The following is a 23,575-nucleotide window of genomic DNA, read 5'->3' on the forward strand; positions in this document are numbered from 1 at the left end:
GTCTGTGAGCTCCCCCGAGGACCGGAGGTTTGAGCTTCCGGGCAGGCAGAATCTCCCCGCACTGAATCCACAAGCCCCAGGGTGATCAGAATGAGGGGAAGGGGGTGACAGCCCTCTCTAGGTGTCATCCCTGGAGGGGTTCTGCCAGTGGGTGTGTGAAACCCAAAGAGAAAGGTGATCCGGGCCAGTTGGCAGAGAGAGGGGTGTGAGGACAGAGGCCACCTGTGTGTTTCACTGTGGGGCAACCCCTCCTGGCCTGGCCCTTAGCCAGTGTGACAGAGGCCAGGGGAGAAGAAGCAGCACTGCCACGGGGACCCAGGCAAGAGCTGGGAGGTGCCAGGACTGGGTTACTGCTCCTCCCCACAGAGCCTAACGGCTCCTGGCTGACCCCCAGCACGCTCAGCTGGTTCACCCCTCCATCCCCAGCCTTGCAGCATCTGTGCTCATGAGGAGCCAGTGAGGGGAGGTCGCAGGGAGAGTACCGTCCTCACACCGAGCCCCTGGTCTCCCGGGACCCACTCGGACCCTCAGGCTCTTCCTCTCCATCCTGCTCAGCCTCTGCATCCAGCTCTGCTCCAGCACAGCCTGCTGGCAGTGGGGGACTGGGGAGGAACTGCAGGAGCCGGCCTTCCCGCTTCATTTCTGCCAGCTCCTTGGCACAGCAGCTGGGCGTGTTTGTTTCATAGGTGTCGTGGAAGGTGTTGTAGTCCACCTCATAGAAGCCCTTTTCCAGGGTGAGGACTGGAGTGAATCGGTGGCCCCAGAGCACCTCTGTATCCATGTAGGAGCTCCGTGCTTGGCAAGTCATGCCTGGGTGAACAGAAGGCACATGTGTTAGGAGTGGCCACAGCTATCCATCCATCATCCACCCATCTATCCATCCATCTATTCACCTATCCATCCAATCACCCACCAATCAGTCATCCATCCATCCATCCACCCTATCATCCATCCATCCCTCCATCCACCCATCCATCCATCCATCCACCCTATCATCCATCCATCCCTCCCTCCATCCCTCCATCCATCCATCCATCCATCCACCCTATCATCCATCCATCCCTCCATCCATCCCTCCATCCATCCATCCATCCATCCATCCATCTATTCACCTATCCATCCAATCACCCACCAATCAGTCATCTCTGTTTTTGTTTTGGGTGGCTCCTTGATTGGAGCATGCTCCAATGTCTCCATTCCCTGTCCGCTCAGCCCTGGCATGCCTGTGTTATTTTTAGGTGCTGCTTTCTCTCCAGAGAGGGCAGCTTTGTTTATGGATGAGGACGCCTTTGAGCTCAGGGTCATGGGGAAGCAGCTCTCTGATGTTTAATCTTTTGGCCAAGGAAGGTCCTAGCTTGTGCTCTTCAGGGACTGAAGGAGACACCTGCTCCAGCCCCCCCAATTTGGACGTTCTCTGGCAGGAGTCTCATACACGCCAGACCCAGGGCAGAGGCTGCTCCCCACTCGGTGCTCCGGTGCTGGGCAACTCCAGCGTACCCCACATGCTGCGGCTCGCAGCCTGTTCTCTGCTCTCAGGGTGCTGCCTGCACCAGGCCTCTCCCCTCGGTCCTTGGACAAGCACCCCAGCTCAGCAGAGGTGCACAGACCCAAGCTCGGCACTGACCAGCCTAGACACGGGCCAGGTGTCTCTGGGGCCTCAGGGAAAACAGCAGGAGAGGACCTCCATGGAAGCTTTGTGCCAACCCTCTTGGGGTCCTTCTTCTGTCCCATCGCTTGGGAGGGGGCTGCCCCATGGCTGGAAACCTACTTGTGTATCTGGCATCCATGTTCCAATGCACTTGGAAAGGACAGAAACCACTCTGGGTGGCAGGCACTGCGCTTCCCACATGCTACTCCATTTCATCACTTAACCCCCAGTGAGCCTGTGAAGTTTATTAGCCTCATCTTGCTAACAGGTTGAGCAATCTGCCCAGACTCACAGGCAGTCTGCACAGAGCCGCGCTGGTCAAACGTCAGCCTGAATCACAGCCCACCCTTGGCTCCATAGGCGTGGCAACCAAGCTCTTAGAGATGCTGAGATCAGAGCCAGTGTGGGTGGGTGGTCTCCTTCTCTTGTCTCCCTGCAGACCCAGGTCATGCGGGCAGAGGAGGTCAGCCAGATGGGGCAGGCCAACCTCAGGACCTGACTTTGAGGCATCGTGAGGGAGAGGTCAGCAGGTGGCAGTGAGGGCGGGGCTGGGGCATGAGGGGCCGTGCTTAGGCACTGCTTTCCTGTTTGTCCCCGCGTCTCTGACCTGACCCCTCCTTTGTGGCCTCCAAGTGGAGCTCTTTTCCCAGAATATCAGCCCACGTTCTGATCCGAGCCCGGCACCAAGGTCAGGGTGACCCGCAAGCCCCTGGCCCTGTGGGAGGAGGCTCCCTGCATCCCAGCTGTCCTGGCCTCTAGGGCTCCCTCGGCTGCCACCATATGCCGCGTGGCTAGCCTCGGCCCCCCGGCAGATGGCCGAGCAGCCCCCTCTGTCCAGGCCTCTGGAGCCTGTTCGCACCCCAGCCAGTTCCACTGGCTCCGATCGGGAGGGTTTGTGGCTGCCCGGTCCGAGTCTCCCACCCAGCTTCTCAGGAGGCCAGGAAGGCTTGTTTGGCCACCTTTGTGCCGGGCCCCCAACGTTTTGGGGGAGAGTGTGGTGTGGCAGACAAGCTGTAGTCACAGACCTGAGCATGAACCCTTCCTGTCTGCAGAAAGCTGCTACCACGTCTTTAACAGGAGCTTAAAGCCAGCCCTCCAGTGTTGTTTTCAGATTAGAAAAATATGTATATTCCGAGCCCGGGTGAGATTTCTGCAAGTCATCCTTAGGGTCAGACCTGTGGCTCAGACTCCTTCGTGAGTGAAGAGAAGGGGGGCAGGAGAAGGGGAGGAAGCAGAGGTGGGTGCAAGGTTAACGGGGGCTCCTTGGCCCAGGGAATACAGCGGGGACACGGGGTCCCCCAGGCCTTGGGCTCCCCGAGCCCCGCACGGAGCTCGGCCTTGGGAAGCGCTCGGCTGCCCGTGAGTCAGTCGCTGGGCAGGGAGGGGCTGGCCGGACACGTGTGGGTGCGATGCATTGTTTTCTGCACACCTCGTGTTCATGGAACCCTTTCCACAGGGAAGATGAGGGGCAGCCTGCTCCACAGCTGCCCACAGGGGCCCATAGGTATCTCTCCCAAAAGAGGATTCTGTGACTTTGGGAACCTTGGGTTTGGGAAATGCCGCACCCTGTCCTCTCCTCAGGAGGTGATTCACACGTAAAAAGACAATGCCAAGTCCTACAGTAAGAAGCCGGTTCACCTTTGTTTAACCGGGAGTTTCCCAAAGTTATTCGCTCACAGAAGTCTCTTTGGGTGACACCACCTCCACGATAGCAGTTAGGTGTAGCCTGTTGGAAACCAATGCTGGCTTTGGGTCACCTGGCTTTGACCTGCATCCTGGCTCCATGACTTAGGAGCCCTTGCTCCTGGGCAAATAATTTGCCTGTGTCTCTGTTTCCATATCTACAACTGAAGGAAAACTATCTCACTCGCTGAGCTACTGCGAGTTTAGAGTCTAGAATGGGCCCAGACGTTGGGAGGGTTCTGTACACCTTAGCTGCTCTCATCCCTCCGTCTTGAGGAATGGTACCCCCCAGATCACCATGCAGGGGTCGGGCGGTTCAGCTGCCGTCTGGAGACTCCACCTTCTGGAGTCCTGGCAGTGGCCTGAGGGGAGGGGCCAAGGAGGAGAAAGCGGCTCACCTGTTGCCTCCACCATCCCTTCCAGGATGACCACGATTTCAAACTCCTCCTGATTCAGCTGGGCCCGCGACATCTCCCAGAAAGGGCTCTTCTCGTTGATCTCGTGAGAGATGATGAGCGGGGACACCAGGAAGAGGCGGTCGTCCCCCGTGTCGAAGCCCACGTTGATGTCGGTCTGGTTCAGCGGGATGAACTCCCCCTCCTTGGTCTGCCGGGACTTGATGAGCTTGGCGCGGATGGAGGCCTCCACGATGTGCGAGTTGCGAAGGTCGCCCACCCTGAACATGAGGCAGAGCTTCTCGTCCCGCAGGGAGATGACGGCGTTGCTGGAGAACATGAGGGTCTCGGCTCTCTTCTTGGGCTGGCTGATCTTGACGAACATGCACCCCACCATGAAGGCGTTGACGATGGAGCCGAGGATGGCCTGGACCAGAAGGAGGATGATGCCCTCCGGACACTTCTCCGTGATCACCCGGAAGCCGTACCCGATGGTGGTCTCGGTCTCGATGGAGAACAGGAAGGCAGACACGAAGCCACTGAGGTTTTCGACACAGGGGATCCACTCCCGGTCCCCAATGTGGTCCAGGTCACCCCGGATGTAAGCAATGAGCCACCAGATGAACCCGAAGAACAGCCAGGTGACGGTGTAGACCATGGTGAAGACGAGCAGGTTGAAGCGCCACTTGAGGTCCACCAGGGTGGTGAAGAGGTCGCTCAGGTAGCGGTAGGTCTCCTGGACGTTGCCGTGGTGGACGTTGCACTTGCCACTCTTCTCCATGTAGCGCTGCCGGGGCTTCTTGCCCTCCGCCAGCAGGCGTGTGCGGTCGGTGGCAATGGGGATATAATCGCGGGCCTGCTTGGGAACCTTCTTAGGGTCCCTTTGAGTGACCCCGATCTCCATATCCTGGTTCATGGCATTCCTAGAATCGCCAGCCATAGCTGGGGTATGCTGGATTAAAGAAGACGTCATCAGAAGGCCAATAGGCACAAGAAAAGATGCTCAACATCAGTTAATTATTAGAGAAATGCAAATCAAACTATGAGGTACCACCCCACAGCAGTCAGTAAAAAGTCTACAAATAACAAATGCTGGAGAGGGTGTGGAGGAAAGGGAACCCTCCTACACTGCTGGTGGGAATGTAAACTGGTGCAGCCTCAGTGGAGAACAGTGTGGAGTTTCCTCAAAAAACTAAAGATAGAGCTGCCGTATGATCCAGCAATCCCATTCCTGGGCATATATCTGCAGAAAACTCTAATTCGAAAAGATACATGCACCCCAATGCTCATAGCAGCACTATTTACAATAGCCAGGACGTGGAAGCAACCTAAATGTCATCAACAGAGGAATGGATAAAGAAGATGTGGTACATGTATACAATGGAATATTACTCAGCCATCAAAAAGAATGAAATAATGTCATTTGCAGCAACATGGATGCAACTAGAGATTATCACACTAAGGGGAGTAAGTCAGAAAGAGAAAGACAAATACCATATGGTATCACTTGTATGTGGAATCTAAAATACGATACAAATGAACATATCTACCAAACAAGAACAGACTCAAAATATAGAGAACAGATTTGTGGTTGCCAACGGGGAGCAGGGGCTGGGGGGAGGGAAGGAATGGGAATTTGGGGTTAATAGATGCAAACTATCATGTACAGAATGGATAAAGAACAAGGTGCTACTGTACAGCACAGGGAGCTATCTTCAACATCCTGTGATAAACCATAATGGAAAAGAATATGAAAAAGAACATATATATGTATAACTGAGTTACTTTGATGTACAGAAGAAATTAACACAACATTGTAAATCAACTATATGTCGATAAAAAAAAAAATCAGTGAGGTGGACCATTCTGATTCAGAGACCCTGAACTTCAAGTTCACTCTGCCTTTGTGCCCTCAAAGGCCTCTCCTCTAGTGTACAATGGACCAATAGATGTGGACCAGCAGCAGCCTGGGAGATGCTCAGGGCAGGGACCATGTTTTCTTATATTATTCACTTATATCCCTGGTGCCTAGTACAGGTTCTAGCATATAATGGAAGCTCAATAGTTGTTTGTTGAATGAATAAAAGAACACATTCCAGGTGCAAACTCCACATTTAGTGTCTAAAGGGTTTAAAGAAATCTGGGAGCAATTTAAAAAAGAGTAATTGCAACACTTTATTAAATGGCTACTGTATTCCATGCCTGATACGTGGACAGTCACTTGTTATCGCCACAACAACCGGTGGGAGTGAGAGCTTGAAATCTCCGTTATAGAAAGACTGCACTGTTTGCTCAGGCATCAGGCTTATTTCCAACAGTCTCTCTCCCTCCTTTAGAATGTAAGCCCCCCACCCCCCGGCTCAATTTGGGGTCTGTTTTGTTCCCTGATACACCCCAAGTACCCACAGCAGAGCCTGGCACATACTATGTACTCAAAAGTTACTATTGAATAAATGGATGAATAAATAAGAAATGAGTCCCAAAGAGGATAAGAGGATAAGACATCCAGGTGGAAGAGCTGATATCTGGGTTCTAGCTGGTCAGGCCCAAAGTCTATGCTGTTTCCTTTATCCCTCCCTGTCTTCTGTCTTTTTATCTGAGATCTTAGCAGCAGACAGAAAGGAAAAGGCAACACGTGTCTGATTCACCTTGCGCTCACTCCTACCGTCTGAGCCGAAGGTCTGTGGCCGTTTGAACCCTTACGAATATGAAAAATTGCTGTGTAGACCCACCATTAAAAATTCTGATACAGTAGTTCCCTGCCCTCTAAGAAATTGAGATGGGCGGGATGTTAATGCCCCAAGGTTTTCAAAAGGGCTATAAGATATTTTTGGAGTCCATGCTGCGCTTTAAACACCCAGAGTCCTGTAGTACTCAGTCTACCGTTTTTCTGATATTGTGACCACAGTCGTTTAAAATGCTCCCAAGACCCTGATGAAGCTGGGCAGGACCGTGAGATTGCAACAGCAATAGCTTCAGTGTCTGCCCAGGCACCTCGCTAAGACACTAATATCATATGGGCTCATTTAATCCTCACAACAGAGCTCTTACACCAGTACTGTTATCATCACTCCATTTTCAGACGAGGAAAATGAAGCTCAGGTGGTAAGTGGCTGACTTAGGTTTGGGATCTAGGTCTGTCGGCTCCAGCCCAGGGGGTTCACAGCCCCCAACACCCAGTGGCCTGCAGACCTTGAGGTTCCAAGGAGCAGACTGAGACTGATGAGCTGCTCCTTCGAGAAGGTTCTAGGAGCTTCTGATCCTGGGGATACTATCATTCAGCCCTTCTTCACCTTTACAAGCAAGTTCTTGACTTCACAGTTACGTCCCTGCCCAGGAAACTGTGTCCCTGATAGCACAACCTAGAGGAATGTTCTATAAACCACGAGCCAACTGCCTGATTGACTGAGTGAGGGAGATCTCACCCATCACAGAGAGGCAGACCTTTCCTCTGCAGCCTGAGTGGCTGCAGCAATTCCAGGGTAACCTTTAAAATATCATATTGAAGGGTCGTAGGAAGTGCTTTGCGTCTCAGACGTCCACTGGCCATTTCCCATTCTGCAGAGGCCACCTGCTCCTTGTCTCCCTCGCATGGTAGTTGCAAAGATAACTGGAGCTAGGAGGGCATGCTTGCTGCTGCTTTGCAGAATCCCAGGCACGATTTTGTTCTGCCCCTTAGCCAGGAGACCGTGTACTGAACACTCGACCAGAGAGTGCCCAGAAATGGGGAGAAAGGCTGCCGATCCTGAGGCTCTGGGTGCTCCTGGGGACCCCAGCTGCTGGAACGCAGATGGGGGTCCGTGAGGAGTGCTGCCCGTGACTGGGCAGGGCAGGCTCAGCACCGGCAAGAATGAGTCACCGGCTAGGGCGCCTGGAAAACACATCAGGTGCCCTCAGCTCTTTCAGGAAAGAAGCTTTCTGATTTTCTGCTCTGCTTCCTTCTTTACTTTTCAGCATACTTTCATACGTTCTTGCAGGAGAAGGCCTTGTTCTGTGACGGAAACAGAGAAAGGCTTTCTGGGACACCTCAGCCCGGATCTGAAAACGTTTTGTGTCCAGCAGACAGGAAAAGAGGTTGGCTTCTGATTTGATATTGGCACCCGTTCTCCACGTGAGCTCGAATGCTCTGCGGGAGTTATTACTCATTCAACCCAGGGTGAGATCTGGATTCTAGCTCAGCTTCCAACACACCTGCTCTGTGATCCAAAGTAAAAGTCTTAACTTTCTTTGCTTCAGTCTGATCTGCTATAAACCTCGGATAACATTCTCCACCCCTCCAGTCCTGGAGACCATTACGGGGACCCAGGGAAAGAATATATGAAAATAAACGTAAGTATAAGTATAAATGTGAATAGTTACAAACTCTCCTTGAATTGAAATTTAACGCAATTTCCCAATAACACCATTTTAAAGAAGACAGAGGCCGGGAGCATCTAAGTCGAGTATTTAAAGCTCCAGTGTGCAATCTGCAGGGCAGGTATCAGGCAGGGTCCCTTGGCTACCTGGATTCCTTCTAAGAGTAAGCAAATTGCCCACCCTAGAAACCTTGGTTTCCAGTGCTGTGGCCCAACAAGTCAAAGGGTTTTCACAGACAATGAAGATTCTTTAATCAGGTTTCCAAGATCCATTCTATTAATTTATGCATCCATCGAGCAAACACTAATTGACGAACTATTAATAGTTCAACTCGTGTGCTAAGAGCTGGTGATAAAGCAGTAAGATGAATGCAGACCCAGGCCTTGTATAGTTTGTATTCTAGCATTGCCTCTTTGAACCCAGGGGTCTGTGGAGACAGAGGCAGGGAGAAAGTGTTGGCCTGGCCGTGGCCAGCTGCGCGTGGGCACCGCTCTCTGCAGAGCCAGGAAGAGGGCCTGACTTGAGCAAATCCCATTCAGTCTCAGCAAGCCCACATCTTCATCTTCATCTTTCATTCTCTCCCGCATCCCTGAATGGAAAGCTGTGCCGAGACACGATGAAAGCTCTTGGGAAAGACAGAGCTTTAAGTCCAGCAAAGTGCTTGAATCTCTTTGATATAAAAACACAAGTGGAGAAAGAATCAAAAGAGGCACAGTCAGAGGCAGTTGTATTTTAGATAATGCATGAGTGAATCTGACACCCATTTAAATGCACCTCTGCATTAAGAATTCCCAAAACTCCTCTCACGCCCCAGTGAAGAAAACTCTGTGTCATGGGGGTATTTTAGAAAGTCATGGACGCAGAAGTTTGATAGAAACTGAACTTGGGGGCCAGCAGGGCTTCCTGAAGACAGCACTGGCCTGGGAATCTTGTCTCAGACTCAGTTTCCCTACTGTGAAATGGGCATAGCAGGCGCCCTTAGCAATTTCCTCCTTTCTCTCTTAGATACACTGGATCAAAGTCTGAGTTCCCTGAGATTTGGGATTTGGTGTGAGATTGGAGGAAGAGCTATGGAGGGAATATACCCAGTTCTCAGACTGAGATACTTGTCTACTGTTCTATATGAGTCTATACGGCTGTACTGCTTGTTACATATGAAAAGACTCCAAACTGGTCGATGAATAAGTTGCTCCAATGCCCTCAAAGACCCTCAGGGTGAGCAGGAAGCATAAAAGGTCTTACCAGTAGAGTATGTACTTGGAACAGAGAGAGCACATGAGAGTAGGAAGAATTCTTTTGTTTTTTGATTCTTTAGATCTTACCTACATCTTTTTTTAAAAAAAATTATTTATTTATTTGGCTGCATTGGGTCTTAGTTACGGCATGCACGCTTTTCGTTACAGCACGCACGCTCTTCGTTGTGGCGCTCGGGCTTCTCTCTAGTTGCCGTGTGTGGGCTCTAGAGTGCGTGGGCTTAGTTGCCCAGTGGCAGGTGGGATCTTAGTTCCCCGACCAGGGATCGAACCTGTGTCCCCAGCATTGGAGGGCCAATTCTTAACCACTGGACCACCAGGGAAGTCCCGAGAGTAGGAAGAATTCTGAGAGGCCCCCATGATTCCTTCCCCCATACACTCCCTGTACATCCCCGGACGTGGGGATGGGGTTCTCACTCTCGTGACTGGGTTTTGTGCTAGCCCAGTTGACTCTAAGCAAGGCAGATGGTTTGGGGGTGAGCCAGACCTAGTCAGAGAAGCCCTTAAAAAGACTGGGCTTTTCCTGAAGCAGGACACTGGAGGCATGAGAGGAATTTGACGAGACAGGTGTTTCCTTTGCTGGCTTTCAAGACAGAGGAGCACTGTGGCGAGGAATGTGGGTGGCCCTCAGGAGCCAAGAGCAGCCCCTCATTGCCAGCCAGCAGGGGAACGAGGACCTCAGTCCTACAGCCGCAGAGAACGAGACTCTGCCACTAGCACAGGAGCTGGAGGAGGGCGTGAGCACCAGGTGCCTGCAACAGCTGACACCTGGGTTCTGGCCTCGTGAGACTCTGAGTGGAGAACGTGATCACGTGGTGTCTGCACTTCTGACCTTCAGAACCGTGAGCCGACCAATGGCGTTTTAAACCAGTACGTCTGTGGTCAGATGTGACGGCAGAAATAAACAACTAAAACACGACAGAAGAGGAAACCAGGTAATGACAAGTTAGGCACCAGATTGCCCAGCTTCCTACTTTACCTTGAGCTGAGGGACTTCCGGGGAAGTGACTTCTCTGTAAGCCTCAGTTACTTTATCTGTAAAATGGGGACAATAATAGGGCCGCAAAGAGGGTTGCTGCGATGATGAAATGAAAGGTGTGTGCACAGTGCATGGCTGATGGGAGCTCTTCTAAGTGGTAGCTCTGTTATCCTCTGTCTAGGGATGGGGGTGGGAGTTGTGGGGGCCAGGAGAGCTTCAAGCATTAAGGACGAGGAAGGAGGACCACCAGGGCCCTGTGCCTGCCGCACCAGCATCGTGCTGCCATGTGGCTTCATTTCATTCACTCCTGTGAGGAGGGCATCGTCTTCATTTTACAAAGGCAGGAGCTAGGAGAAAGCTTAAATAACACGCCCAGAGTCACACAACACCTGCTGGGAGCTAAGACCCAACGCAGTGTCTAGATTCCACAGCGGCTGCACCAGATTGGTGCAGAGGTCTTAGATGGCTCTGGTCTCTGTGGGGTCCTGGTGGGGAACCCCTCACTCTCTTTCCCCAGAAGCCGTGCCTGAAGAACTTTTTAAGAACCTTCACTTTAGGTTCTTTTCACACCGAGGCAGAGACGGTTCCGGTGCTCAGATCAGGGCGTTTCTCTTGCTTGGGACCTGTCTTCTCCACACAGGAGCATGGGAAGAGGCGGAGGGGAGGCACCGGGGCTTGGGGGACAGGGGACCCCTGAGCGCAGTGGCCTGAGCATGGAATCAGGGTCACCAGCCTGGCTTTCCGTGACCAGGACCCCTCTTCTCCCAGCCACCTGTCTCGGGCCAAATACCCCCACTGGGCTTGGAAAGGGCAGCTCCGGCCTCCTTCCTGCCTTGTGGTCCCCGGACAGTTCAGAGGCCCGGGAAGAAGCAGCAGGCGCCTGGCCTCAGCCCACGGGCCGCCCACCTGGAGCCTGGTGTAGAAACAGCAGAGAGAGAGGCCAGGGCCCATGGACACGGGAGACCCAGGGGCTGGCCCAGCATGGGTGGGACTGGCCCGGAAACTGATGGCGGAGCAAATCCCTCTTCAAGCGGGAGAAATCGGCCAGCAGCTCCAGCCCCTAGAGCCTGGGCGCAAACCGCACGATGGGCTGGCTCCTCCCAGCCCTGGCTTCCCAGCTTTCACGATTGCTAACCTTGAAAACGAAAACAGAACTCTTCGTAGCGCATTCTGAGGGTTAATGGCCAAGAGTCAGAAGTAATACATCCTGAAAAACCCAGCAGACATTTTGTTTGAAAACCTTGTCATTTTGCAGCTATCTGCAGCTATCAACTTAGGCGCGAGTCTATTCTCTATTTCCTGGATGTTTTGTGGTTTTACTTCTTGAACCCAAGTTCGAAAAGTATCTGGGTGGCACCACACGTGTGAAAGCCCACTGGAAACCGTGGCACACGAGATTCATTCATTCAGTCAGTCAGTCAGTGAGCCGGTGACCCTCACCGAACATCCCCTGCAAACGTGCATGATCGCCCTGGGGCTGTAGGAGGTGGAGTGGCAGTTCACCCCTTTCCTGCGCTTTCCATTCACATTCCCAGGGCTCTTGTTCAAATGCAGATTCTGATGCAGTAGCTCTGGGGTTCCCAGAATCTGCCTTTTCTCAAGGAGCTCCCAGTGACCTTGATGCTTCCGGTCAGCTGGGGGCTGGATGCCATGCTGAGGCCCGGGTCCCACAGCCCAGAAGCCCGACCCTGGCCACTCTCTTGGCCATGGAGACTGAGGGCCCCTGCTCTATTTTCTGCCCTCAAGGAGCCCACGGAATGGTGGGGACACACAGGCAGACGGTGCAATAGAGAGTGACAGAGGGACCACGGCACAGTTCTTGATTCAGCTTGGCCTGAGTGGGCGAGGAAGAGTAAGGAAAGACTTGCTGAAGAGGATGACCAGCGGGTGGGGTGAAGTGAGCCTTCTTTTTTTTTTTTTCTTTTTTCCGGTACGTGGGCCTCTCACTGTTGCAGCCTCTCCCGTTGCGGAGCACAGGCTCCGGACGCGCAGGCTCAGGGGCCATGGCTCAGGGGCCCAGCCGCTCCGCGGCATGTGGGATCTTCCCGGACCGGGGCACGAACCCGTGTCCCCTGCATCGGCAGGCAGACTCTCAACCACTGCGCCACCAGGGAAGCCCCTCGAGGTGAGCCTTCTTGACATGAGACCCGGGAGCGGACCCTCATAAAAGCTCATGTACTTAACACCCACTACATGCCACCGCTGTGCTGGGTGCTTTTAATGCATTGTCTCATTTAGTGCTCAGATATCTTAGCAGCCTCATTTACAGATCACAAAAGCAGAGTGATTTAGTAACTTGCTTAAGCCCACTCAGTTATTAAGAGGCAGGACTAGACATGTTTGACTCTAAATGCAGCTCTAAAACACCTGGTCCAGGGGGCAGCTGACGACACATTCCGATCCGTGCTTGGAAACCAATTCATGATTTACTGCTGTGCTAGCCGTTCTGCCTGGGCTGCAGAGTAGAGCTGGGGCCCCCCTCTCCTCCATCCACCCTCCTGCTTTTCTCCTGAGCTGAAAGCTCGCCGTGCTTACATCTGCTCCTGGACTTTTTCTCACCGCAGCAGTATTTGCTCACACAGGTCCCCAGTTGCTCCAAGGAGACAGGGTGTCCACATATCCCAGCCAACACCTGGTGTCTTGATGTAAATCACCAAGCGCCCCTTTCACTCCCAGAAGCATCTCTGTGTGGATGCTCTGGGCTCCCCGAGGCCAGAGACCACTAGCCGGTGGCCACTGATCTCGCTGTGAATGACTCTGGCTGGACTTTCCTGCATGTCAGGTGTGTCTGCCTCTGCCAGGAGTGGATCCAATACCTGTCCCTCCTGAATGGGATGTGCATGCTGTAGTGACCAGAACCCAGGAGGCTGGTACCCAACTCTGCCGCCTCCAAAGGCAGATGAGTGAGGTCAGCGAACAGAGCTGCTGCTTCTCTGAACACAGACACACCTCATGTGCGTACTGACCAGACAATGTGCTTTCTCTTATTTTTATTCAAATGTGAGACTTCTCAGACCTTCTTTTCCGCATTTTTGATAAAGAAAACGATTTTAAAAGATATAATTCCTATTCTAGGAAAAGCAATTATACAAACCCATGGTAAATGCAATCAAAACTTGCTCTGGGGGGGCTTCCCTGGTGGCGCAGTGGTTGAGAGTCCGCCTGCCGATGCAGGGGCCACGGGTTCGTGCCCCGGTCTGGGAAGATCCCACATGCCGCGGAGCGGCTGGGCCCGTGAGCCGTGGCCGCTGAGCCTGCGCGTCCGGAGCCTGTGCTCCGCAACGGGAGAGGCCACAGCAGTGAGAGGCCCATGTACCGCAAAAAAACAAAACAAAAAAAACAAAAAGAAAACTTGCTCTGTGTCTTGGGGACACTGTAGGGAGTGGTGGGGACTGAGGTGAGCAAAGTACACGTGTGGTGCTACAGGGGGCAGCGTTACTCAGCTCCAGCTAATTACTGTCATGCAAGAATGTGGAGCTGGTGCTGCAACATCTTCCACTTTCTTTTTCTAGAAAAGCTAGAAATGAAGACTTTTAAACAGGAAATTTCTTTTTTTCAATGTTGACAACTAATTCAACGATTTCTGAAACACCGAGCGAGCCAAAAAAAATCCGTCTGTGAGTCAGATTCGGTCTGTCAACTGCCAATTTATACTCCTGGGCTCCCGAGGCAGAGAGAGGCTCCTTCCCCACGTGGACATGTTGGCTTGGACTTTGAGTTATGCTGAGTGTGGTGTTAAGGGTTGTGGTCATGCCAATAAATTCTCCTCAGAGCCTCCTGTTTGCACTAATGAGTCTGCCATGTACACAGCCTGTCAGTCCTCAGTACGGAGGAAGCCAGGAGGCCGATGTAGGACTCACACGATAGCAAAGAGACAGGGAATGGGCTGCTGCTTCGTTCCCACCGTGGTCCTAACCAGCCCCGTGCCCCCTCCCATAGCCTTGTCCCCCCTCCCCAGACCCCTCCGTCGTGCAGAGGGCTGCCGTGGCCCCCCTCTTCTCACCGTGCATCCTCTGCCTACCTGCCTTCTCCTCCTAATCACACCCCTTGCAATTATGCTGCAGGAAGCAGGGTCTCCGGGAAGCGTTACGTTCTCCACTGATGGCAGAAGTGGTTCCCAGTGGGAAGAGATTCTGACTATAAATGCTTTGAGAAGGTGGAGGGAGCGCCCCCTCCAGGGTGGGGTGGTGGGCTGTGAGGCCAGGAGGTGGATCAAGTCAGGAGTTGTCCCTGGCTGGGACGTAATGGAGGCTGGTCATCCATCATTAGGGGATCCTGAGCCAGGAGGGCTGTAGAACTCAGCGGGAGGAGCGGGGTGGCCCCCAGGTGCTGGCTTGTGCCCAGGAGGCTTCTTGCTGTCGCAGGCTCACAAGGGCTCAGGACACGTGTGCTCCTTTTAGCCCTGCTCCTGGACCAATGCCCAAGAAAGAGGATTCTGCCGAGGTCTGCTACAGCACACTGAACGTTGGCACCCCTCTCTCTGAGATGCAAAACTGTCCCGTGACAAGGAAAACAGATATCATATGATATCGCTTATATGTGGAATCTAAAAAAATGGTACAAATGAACTTATTTACAAAACAGAAATAGAGTCACAGATGTAGAAAACACACTTATGGATACTAAAGGGGAAAGGTGGGGAGAGATAAATTAGGAGATTAGGATTAACATATACACACTGCTATATATAAGATAGATAACCAGTAAGGACCTACTGTAGTAGCACAGGGAACTCTACTCAATACTCTGTAATAACCTATGTGGGAAAAGAATCTAAAAAAGAATGGATACATGTATACGTATAACTGAATCACTTTGCTGTACACCTGAAACTAACACAACTTTGTAAATCAATTATACTCCAATAAAAATTAAATTAAACAGTCCCGTGACTGCATGAGGGGGGCATGTACCAAGAGAAGGGTGGGGGGCTTTCAGCAGAACGTGGAGGCAGGACCACGTGGATGGAGGAACAGGCCTCGCCGGGCGGGACCCTTGGTCACCGCGATGTCCCTGCGCGCCACCATCCTGACTGCTGAGCTGCTGAGAGGCTGCTGCAGCGGGGCCGCTCTGTAAGGTGGGGGAGGCTCAGGGGATGAGGGTCCTGTGCTACCTGCGACTGCTCAGAATGACCTTCCCTGGGGAGCTGCCACACACTCCCCGGCCCCACCTGCTCAGGCTTCCCGGGTCTCCTTCCTGGGGCTGCCTCTGTCCCTCCCAGGGGAGCCCTTGAATCTCGTCCCTCAGCATGGGTGGGATTGTTGAGCAAAGTCAAGGTAGGGGTGTGGCTGCAGGGCCAGGTCACTCCTAGGTAAGTCACCTGTCCCTAGGTTTGCCTCAGACATGCCCTGACCAGAGCCAGCTCTTTAGGGAGCATCTATCCCATGTGTGCTGCTTCCCCCATGCCCTCTGCACTCATTTTGTTTTTGTTTTAAATATGTGTTCAATTTACTTCCTGCAGTGGGTTATGCTGACTTATTTTATTTAAATAGCCCTAGAAGTGCAATGTGTGTGTGTGTGTGTGTGTGTGTGTGTGTGTGTGTGGTGTTTTTCCTCTGAACCAGATGTATATTAACCTTATGTGTGTTCACTCACCTAATCTTCTCCACAACACTATGGAGAAAGCGCAATGCGTCCATTATACAGATAAGGAGACTGAGACTCAGGGAAGGTCACGTGACTGGGAAGCCGCAGGACCCGCTTGAACTGACACTGGGCTGACCACAGGGTCCACGCTCTCCTACTCTGCCACTCGACGCCCATCCAAGTCCGGAGCACTAGACAGAATGCAATCTTGATCCTGAATTATAATCCCAACTCTCCTGGCCACGTACCTTGCCCTGAACTGCACATCATTCCATAGATCCCTACCCTGGGTCTCTTTCCTGTATAAGAAATGGAAATATCCACAGGAATCGTAGTGTCAGTGAAATACCTGCTACTTTATCAGGAAAATTTTACTCCACCAGATACCAGTACAAGGCACTGGGCCCCCTAATCTGAATTGTTACTGGATAAGGGCAGGTATAAGGTATGAAATGACAGCAGTGTTATTACTATATGGAATTATTATGGAATAATAATGGTAATTGCTATCTCTGTGGGGCCCATTCATAACTCTTGGACTGGTTCATGAGAATCCTATGATTTTAGTCCCACTCTGTAGTTGGCTAGTTGTCCAAGGACACCCACATGCTGGTTAAATCGCTCCCACGACGATGACACTTGACATGGAAACACAGACTATGAGGTTTGGGGTAATAAAAAGAAAGATTTAACAATAGGTCTAGCAGGTGGCCTTGACCCCTGGCCGCACAGAGAAGGGGCTGGTCAGTGCCAAAAGGGTGAACCTGAGCCCTCAGACCTCGGGCAGCCCAGGCCAGGCCACTCATTCAGACTGCATCCTCTGACGGGTCTCCACCACCATTCCAAGGAAGGAATAAAAGCTTCTGCATTATGTTTTTGGCATCTGGAGAGGAACGCGAACCTCGTCTGAAGTGCTGTGGGCTACTCCTGAGCTTACTTTGTCGTTAAAGACACAAGAACACGGGGAGTTTGCGATACAGACACAAAGAAAAGAGAGGATTAAATGGTGTTTCACTGGAGGGTTTTTAAAGGAAGACAGAGTTCTCGTCTGAAATGAGAACAGACAGATCTGTCATTTGCTTGTGGAGTTCAATCCTTTGGAGGAAACACAGACAGAAAGATCCTTTTGACGGCATTTAAAAGATCTAGTTGAGTATATCTGAGTGAGTCCAAATATATTCACTAATTTTTAAAAAAATAAATTTATTTATTTATTTTTGACTGCCTTAGGTCTTCATTGCGGCGTGCAGGGTTTTTCTAGTTGTGGTGAGCGGGCGCTATTCTTCGTTGCGGTGGGTGGGCTTCTCATTGCGGTGGCTTCTCTTGTTGCGGAGCACGGGCTCTAGGTGTGCGGGCTTCAGTAGTTGTGGCACGCAGCCTCAGGAGTTGTGGCGCACGGGCTTAGTTGCTCCGCGGCATGTGGGATCTTCCTGGAACAGGGCTCGAACCAGTGTCCCCTGCATTGGAAGGCGGATTCTTATCCACTGCGCCACCAGGGAAGTCCCTATTCGCTACTTTTTAAAAGGGTGAAAATCAGGCTTAATTTGAGGTATGGACTATGGATTTGAAAGGCTTAATCACATGTACCTGTCAAGCAATTTGACGTTTTGTAAGCACCTAATTGTTGGGCAATGCATCTATGGAACTGCAGTTGTGACTGGAGTTCCCAACTCGTTTGGCTCCCATTTGCTTAAGATGGAACATTTGCTGCCCTCCTTGGCAGGCTGCTGCAGGCCCTCATGGGTCCTTACATCTATTCGTCTTAATACTCAGCCATGGTTCACTGGCCGCAATCCAGATTCACCCTCCCAGCCCCCTGCAGGAGAAGTATGAAAAATCACAAATAAAAGGGCATGAAAATCAAATTAATTCATTTTACATTTTCCCCACATCCATGTCTGTCCATCCAGTACTTTTCCCTTTTAAGCCGGCCAGCTCTCTGAAAGTGAGCAGAATCGTTATAATACATTCTCTTCACTGTAACCCTGCACTGTGAGTATGTATCCTGCATTAAATAATAAAGTAGATCAATAATTAAATCAAAACGAAAAACCACTTGTTTCCTCTCAACAGCCCCAGGGACAGATTTCCTGGGCTGGTGCCGATTTATCAATGACGATCAGAGACTATGAGATACAGTAGCGCAGAGAGACGGTAGCAAGAAAGCAAGATAATGTGAATACAAACAGACTTACATACAGGTGAAAAGATGGCATGGTGACAAGAAGGTAAGAGAACCAGTGGGAAAGGACCAGAGACTCAGGGCGTGACAGTAATAGTATCATCCCAGATTGTATTTTAAGTGATTTATATGTCTTGACTCATTTAATCATTTCAGAAAAGATGTGACATAGGTACTGTTTCCCCTGTTTATAGATGAAGAAAGAGAGTGAGTAAACTGCCCCAAAGCTAGTGTCGTGGATCTGGACTTGAACGCAGGCTGACCGGCACTAGCGTCACACGCTACATCTACGGAGAAGAAGGAAAAGGGAGCCTCCACGTGATGCAGTAAAGAGGAAGAAGACGAACATCACGGGATGCTGAGTGACCAGGAGAAGCAGTGAGAATAAGAGAAACAGGAAGCAAAGAGAACTGAGTAAAGGGCTGAGCATGAAAGACGCTTAAGGTAACACAGGATGAAAAGAAACGACACAGTGATGAGAAGTGAGTGAGGGCATCAGAACGTGAGTTGGGAGAAAGAACAGAGAAGAGAATCAGTCAAGGGGAAATAAGCCTATCTTACTTGCCCTTTGCTATGCCATTATACCCATTTTACAGAAAGTAAAATGAAGGTCTGAGGAACTAAGTGATTCGCCCAAGGTCACACAGTTCCTGGCAGATCAAAAGGAACCATGTTAAGTACAAAATGACAATGAAAGAAACCAAGGAACATCTAGAAAATGGAGACACATACTCTGTTCATGAATGGGAAGGCTCAACACAGAAAAGATGCCGGCTCTCCCCAGGCTGATGTATAGATTTAATGCCATTCTTATCAGCCTCCCACAAGATTTTTTTGTAGATACAGAGAAGATTATTCTGAAATTTATATGGAAAGGCAAAGGAACTAGAATAGGGAAAACAAGTTTGCAAAAGAATAAGATGGAAGAAGCCATTTTACTCAGTTTCACGACTTACTATACAGGCACAGTGATCAAGACCATGTGGTTTTTCAAGCCCCTTGGAAAGCCTTCTGTGGTCCAGTGGGACCTCCTTGGCCCCTGCATCTCTCTGGCGATGCTCCCTGCCCTCCGATGCTGTGGCATGGCTGCTTCCCCCCAGTCAGTCCTGTGAGAGGCTCCAGGCAGGACAGACAGGGTGTGTACATGACCCAACCTGTATCACAAGTTCCTACACAAGGTCTGGCCTGTGGTAGGAGCTCCATACGCATTTTTGAAGGAACATGCGAGCGACTTTTTAAGTTCATCCAATAAAGGGCACTTTCCAAAGTGACTGAGGCAACCTGACTCGGGACTGTGTTCCCTAATGTCCAGTGGGGTCGTCTGCGATAGCCCAGGAGCGCTGGCTATCATAGCCTTGCTAGAGAGGTGCCTTGGACCTGGGCCCCCATGGACCTGTTACCCCAGCTGGACAGCAGCTTCCTGGGGCAGGGGTGGCACCGGGTCCCTGCTGCTCTTGTGACCCCCCAGCCAGGCTCTGGGGATCAAGTTCTCAACAGCCCAGTCTTGGGGAAGGGGGGAAGCAGACTCCAAGTGCAAGACGTGGGGCACAGGTTCAGCCCTGGATGACACGCTTCCACTCTTGCCTTTTCCCCTCTTTTCCTTTATGAGCAGCAAGAAATAACACAGGATGATGGCACTAGGGTCTACCTGACTTTAAACGCTGGGAGCCTGAAATGTAAGAGAGGGCATAGTGGCAGGTGGCACACACAGCCCCAAACAACCAAGTCTCAGGAGATGAGAGTGAGAACCTAAAAGCTTGTCCTTGTCACCAGTGATCTCTGACCACCCCCCCGTCCACTTCCCTTTTCAGTGTCCCCACCAGCTTCTCTGGCCACCATATGGATTGACCCTTGGTGACCACGAAGTGCCGTTGCCACCTGTCAAACTGGTCAGGTATCCCTGACCTCTGCCCCTCAGCCTGCTCTGGTCTGGAATGATGATGGAACTTAACATGGATGCACAAGCCAGGATCTCCAGGGTCATGTGTTAAAGGTTTGGCTCTGACATTTAGCTCAACAGGGCCGTTGGCCAGTGTAGCTGCCGTCCTGGGCTCTGGGGACTAGAATAGCTCACTTATCAGAATGTCAAGGTAGGAGGCGTCAGATAAGCGGGGCTGCACTGGCAGAGGCCACCATTCAGTCCCTCAGCAGCCAGGGCTCCGGAAGGGGAAGCTGTCCCCTCTGGTTTAAAATTATTCCAGAGAAAGCCACTCCACAGGTCTCTTAGAGAAATACATTCAGGTGTTGTTGTTTTTTTTTTTTCAAATGTCTCCCTACAGCCCTTTGTGTTGGTTCTTCCATCCTTCTTACCTTGTCTTTAGGAAAAACAGAGCAATTCCTCCACGGCTGACCACAGTCTTACAGACAACTGACGATGGGCCCCGGCTCCCAGTGGCCCGTCTGCAGCTCAGACACAGTGGAAATTTAATCTAAAAATGGCTCCTTCCAACCACCTAATGGATTCCTGGGCCACACCCTTCTCTCCACCAGGATTGCTCAGAAAATGCAAACTTCTGCTAACGTTCTCCTAAGTGGAAAGCATAACCCTCCCTGCCCGAATGATCACGTTCCAAGGTTTTCAAAAATTAATTATTCCTGGAGCATGCTAGGAGATCAAATCCACGGTTGCTGAATCGATTTAAACACAAAAAACAGACATAGACGCGGTTTTCAAGTACGTGAATGCACAGGACACTGCTGGTGGCTTTGACCACAGGACGCAACGAGAGAGAGCTTGGCCGTATTTGGAGCAAACGGGAGGGAGGGTGACAGCCCTGCTGTCACCTCACGCTGATGTCGGCATCCTCACGGGCCACTAGGGCACCTCTAGTGCCTCCTGGATGGGAAACCCAGGAGGGTGCCGGCAGAGAGCCCCAGGGGGATCTTGCTACGCAGCCTGTGGGGTGGGAAGGATGCTGGTGACAGGGCCACACTGATTCTGCTGGCCCACAGATAGAGGGAAGAGCTCTGCCTGTCTCAGGATGTGCCCAAAGACTCCGGGGAAGCCAAGTCGGGGAGTTCCCCTGGGATCTGACCCTGGGCAGCGCGGACCCTTCTCTCCCCTCCCCTTTCACCCTTGCCTCTGCCTCCTGCCGCGCTGCTCTCTGCACGGAGTTCACCCATCTCTGCTTACTGTCGGCGGGCTACTTAAATAAGGAAGGCTGCGGGAGAGTCTGTGTCTGAGTGATGCCCTTCCTGTTGGAGAGCTAGACACGGAGTCTAGAATGTGGTTTGGGGAAACTGGGAGCCCCGTGCCTTCGTGGAAGGCACAGACCTTTTCTCTATGGGATGTTTCCTCTTTCAGCGATGGCCCTGGTGCTGTTCTAATAATTGATGCTGTTGTAACAACTTATTATCAATCTTGTGGTGAATGAACGGAGCCTGAGAAGTAGTAAACACTTGATAAATGCCCCAAAATATGTCTTCCAAGGTAAAAGAATGCTTGCTTTTTTCTAGCCTTAGGTTCCAAATCTCTACTCTGTGACACTTGGTTTCAGCTTGTGTGGGTGTAGGATGGTGTAGGGGGGCTGGAGGAGGTGAGGTCAGGGGAGGCTGGGAGCAATAGTGGGAAAAGCACTGGATGGGAAAAGAAAAACAGAACCTCCGCCTCATACATAAAATGCCTTAGGTCCCACATGAAGTGTTCATAAGCGACGATTCCCTGATATCAGTGCCCCGAAGCACCCCTACCCTGCACCCCAGCACTTCCTCTAAGGGCCATGCCTTCCTCTACCTGGAGTGAGGGCATCTCAGGCAGGATCAATAGTTGAAAATCACAGGCTGACCAGGCTTCTCATGTCGGAGCCCAGCCAAGGGCCCTTCTCTCTAACGCCCATACCAATGGCTCTACTTGATCCTCCCACCAGATTTTAGGAAGCCCAAGGGCCTCTGTCAGCCAGCTGATGGGATTTACACCTGGGTTTTAAGGAAAGGTATAGATACGGGAAGGCCAGAACACCTTTCAGGCTTGCTGTTTGACAGTGGAAACAATCCGGATTTGAAGCCAGAGGACAAGCATTTAGAAGTTAATGTCTGCTTACTAGTGCTCAGAGCTCTCCAAGCTTCAGCCTCATCTATAACGTGGGTGGGATGAGCTCCGCGTCACAGGACTGGAGTCCAGATTACCGCACAGGAGCGTGTCCAGCTCAGTATTTGGTTCATAAATATTAGCTTCTTTTCACTGCCTCCCTCCCACATGGAGAAGTACTTTGGGAAGCAGAAAGCCCTACAATGCATAGCTTAGTGATGAAAAAGAGGTACGGTTGGGAGTCAGGCCCAGGTGAGAATCTCACTTGAAAGCTGTGGACCTCCAGCAAGTTACATAGCCTCGCTCAGCTGCACTTTCTCACCTGTAGAACGAGGATGGTGATATCTGCTCCATTAAAAGCCTCAGAAGAGAGCAAAGTGCTGGGCATGGTTTGACCCCAAACAACCACTCATGTGCCTGGGGGTCTGCTGGTGTTTGAAAGGACTCTCAGAGCAGGTGCTGGGCTAGCCTTGTCCGACCCGATGCTTGGCACAAACCCTGGAGCTTCGGTGCCAGAGCTGGTCCAAGGAGCCGGCAGCACACAGGCTGCCCCGTGGTCCAGGCAGGAGGAGAGACCTGGTTGAGGGGAGGCACCACAGCTCTCCAGGGAGATATGTGGGTTTGGGGAGCACAGGAATAATGGTGCCATTCCCTAGTCCCTAAGCCTGTCCTTGGAGCTTTGCCCACCCCCCCCCCCTTTCTGAACAGTTTGAAAGATGTTTACAAAGAGATACGGAGGCACGCAGGAGGTGACCAGCGGCGGCAGGAGGGCAGAATCAGCAAGGCCATGTTGCCAATTTGGCCAGACTTAAAAGGAAGCAAGACTAAGCTGAGGATTGATTTAAGGCTAAAAGGGCTGGTCGCCCTCCCTGGCTCTCCATACCCACACTTGAAGGCAGAGTGGCTGCCCAGGGGAAGGATTCCCCCTCCCCGCTGCCCCGGCCTCGCCCACCCTGATGCGGGTTTTGGTGCCACAGGATCCCAGCTCTAGAGCAGAAGAGCCACATTCACAGCCCTCTAAAGCCTAAGCTCGCAGCCCAGGGCAGCGCGCAGGCTTCGGGGAGCTCAGGCTTCCTGGCTGAACTTTGGACCCATCCTAAGCCCTTCCCTGTCCCCAGGGCTCCCAAACTGGCAGGTGCCGGGGGAAAGCCAGCTGCTCGGGCAGTGGGCACCCTGAGAGCGCCCGTCCTGCCTTCCAGAACCGGTGAGCCGGGAGAAACGGAGGAGGAAAGAAGACAACTTACTTGTTGAGATCGGAGCTTCCACGTCACACTGATGCTAACTTCTGGGGTGCCCCTCCGAGGCGGTGCGGGAGCATTCAGGGCCCGGGAGGGGATACTCCAGCCCCAGCCATCACGGCAGCCTCGGACTCTGCGGGGAGCCTCTCCCTGCGTGGGGTCCAGTGGGCAGAGGCTTCTAAGCCATTCTGTCCCTTCCCTCGCCAGCCCCTCCAGTCCCAGCCACTA

General features: G+C 51.9%; 1 protein-coding gene across 2 annotated transcripts; it reads right to left on the bottom strand.

Annotated features, from left to right (window-relative positions):
• Positions 1 to 23,575, bottom strand: KCNJ5 (potassium voltage-gated channel subfamily J member 5). 2 transcript variants are annotated; one of them, XM_029208633.1, is made up of 3 exons: positions 23,354 to 23,575; positions 3,730 to 4,668; positions 1 to 810 (listed from the first exon to the last, which is right to left on the bottom strand). In XM_029208633.1, the coding sequence occupies exons 2-3, from the start codon at positions 4,664 to 4,666 to the stop codon at positions 488 to 490; spliced, it is 1,260 nt and encodes a 419-aa protein (XP_029064466.1). In that variant the 5' UTR covers positions 4,667 to 4,668; positions 23,354 to 23,575; the 3' UTR covers positions 1 to 487. The 2 variants fall into 2 exon arrangements, with proteins under 2 accessions (XP_029064466.1, XP_029064465.1); XM_029208632.1 differs by having other exon boundaries at positions 241 to 810; positions 3,730 to 4,678; positions 23,354 to 23,531.

This window comes from Monodon monoceros, unplaced genomic scaffold (assembly GCF_005190385.1).
Source record: "Monodon monoceros isolate NGI ecotype Baffin Bay Population unplaced genomic scaffold, NGI_Narwhal_1 Super_Scaffold_7, whole genome shotgun sequence".
NCBI classification, from domain to species: Eukaryota; Metazoa; Chordata; class Mammalia; order Artiodactyla; family Monodontidae; genus Monodon; species Monodon monoceros.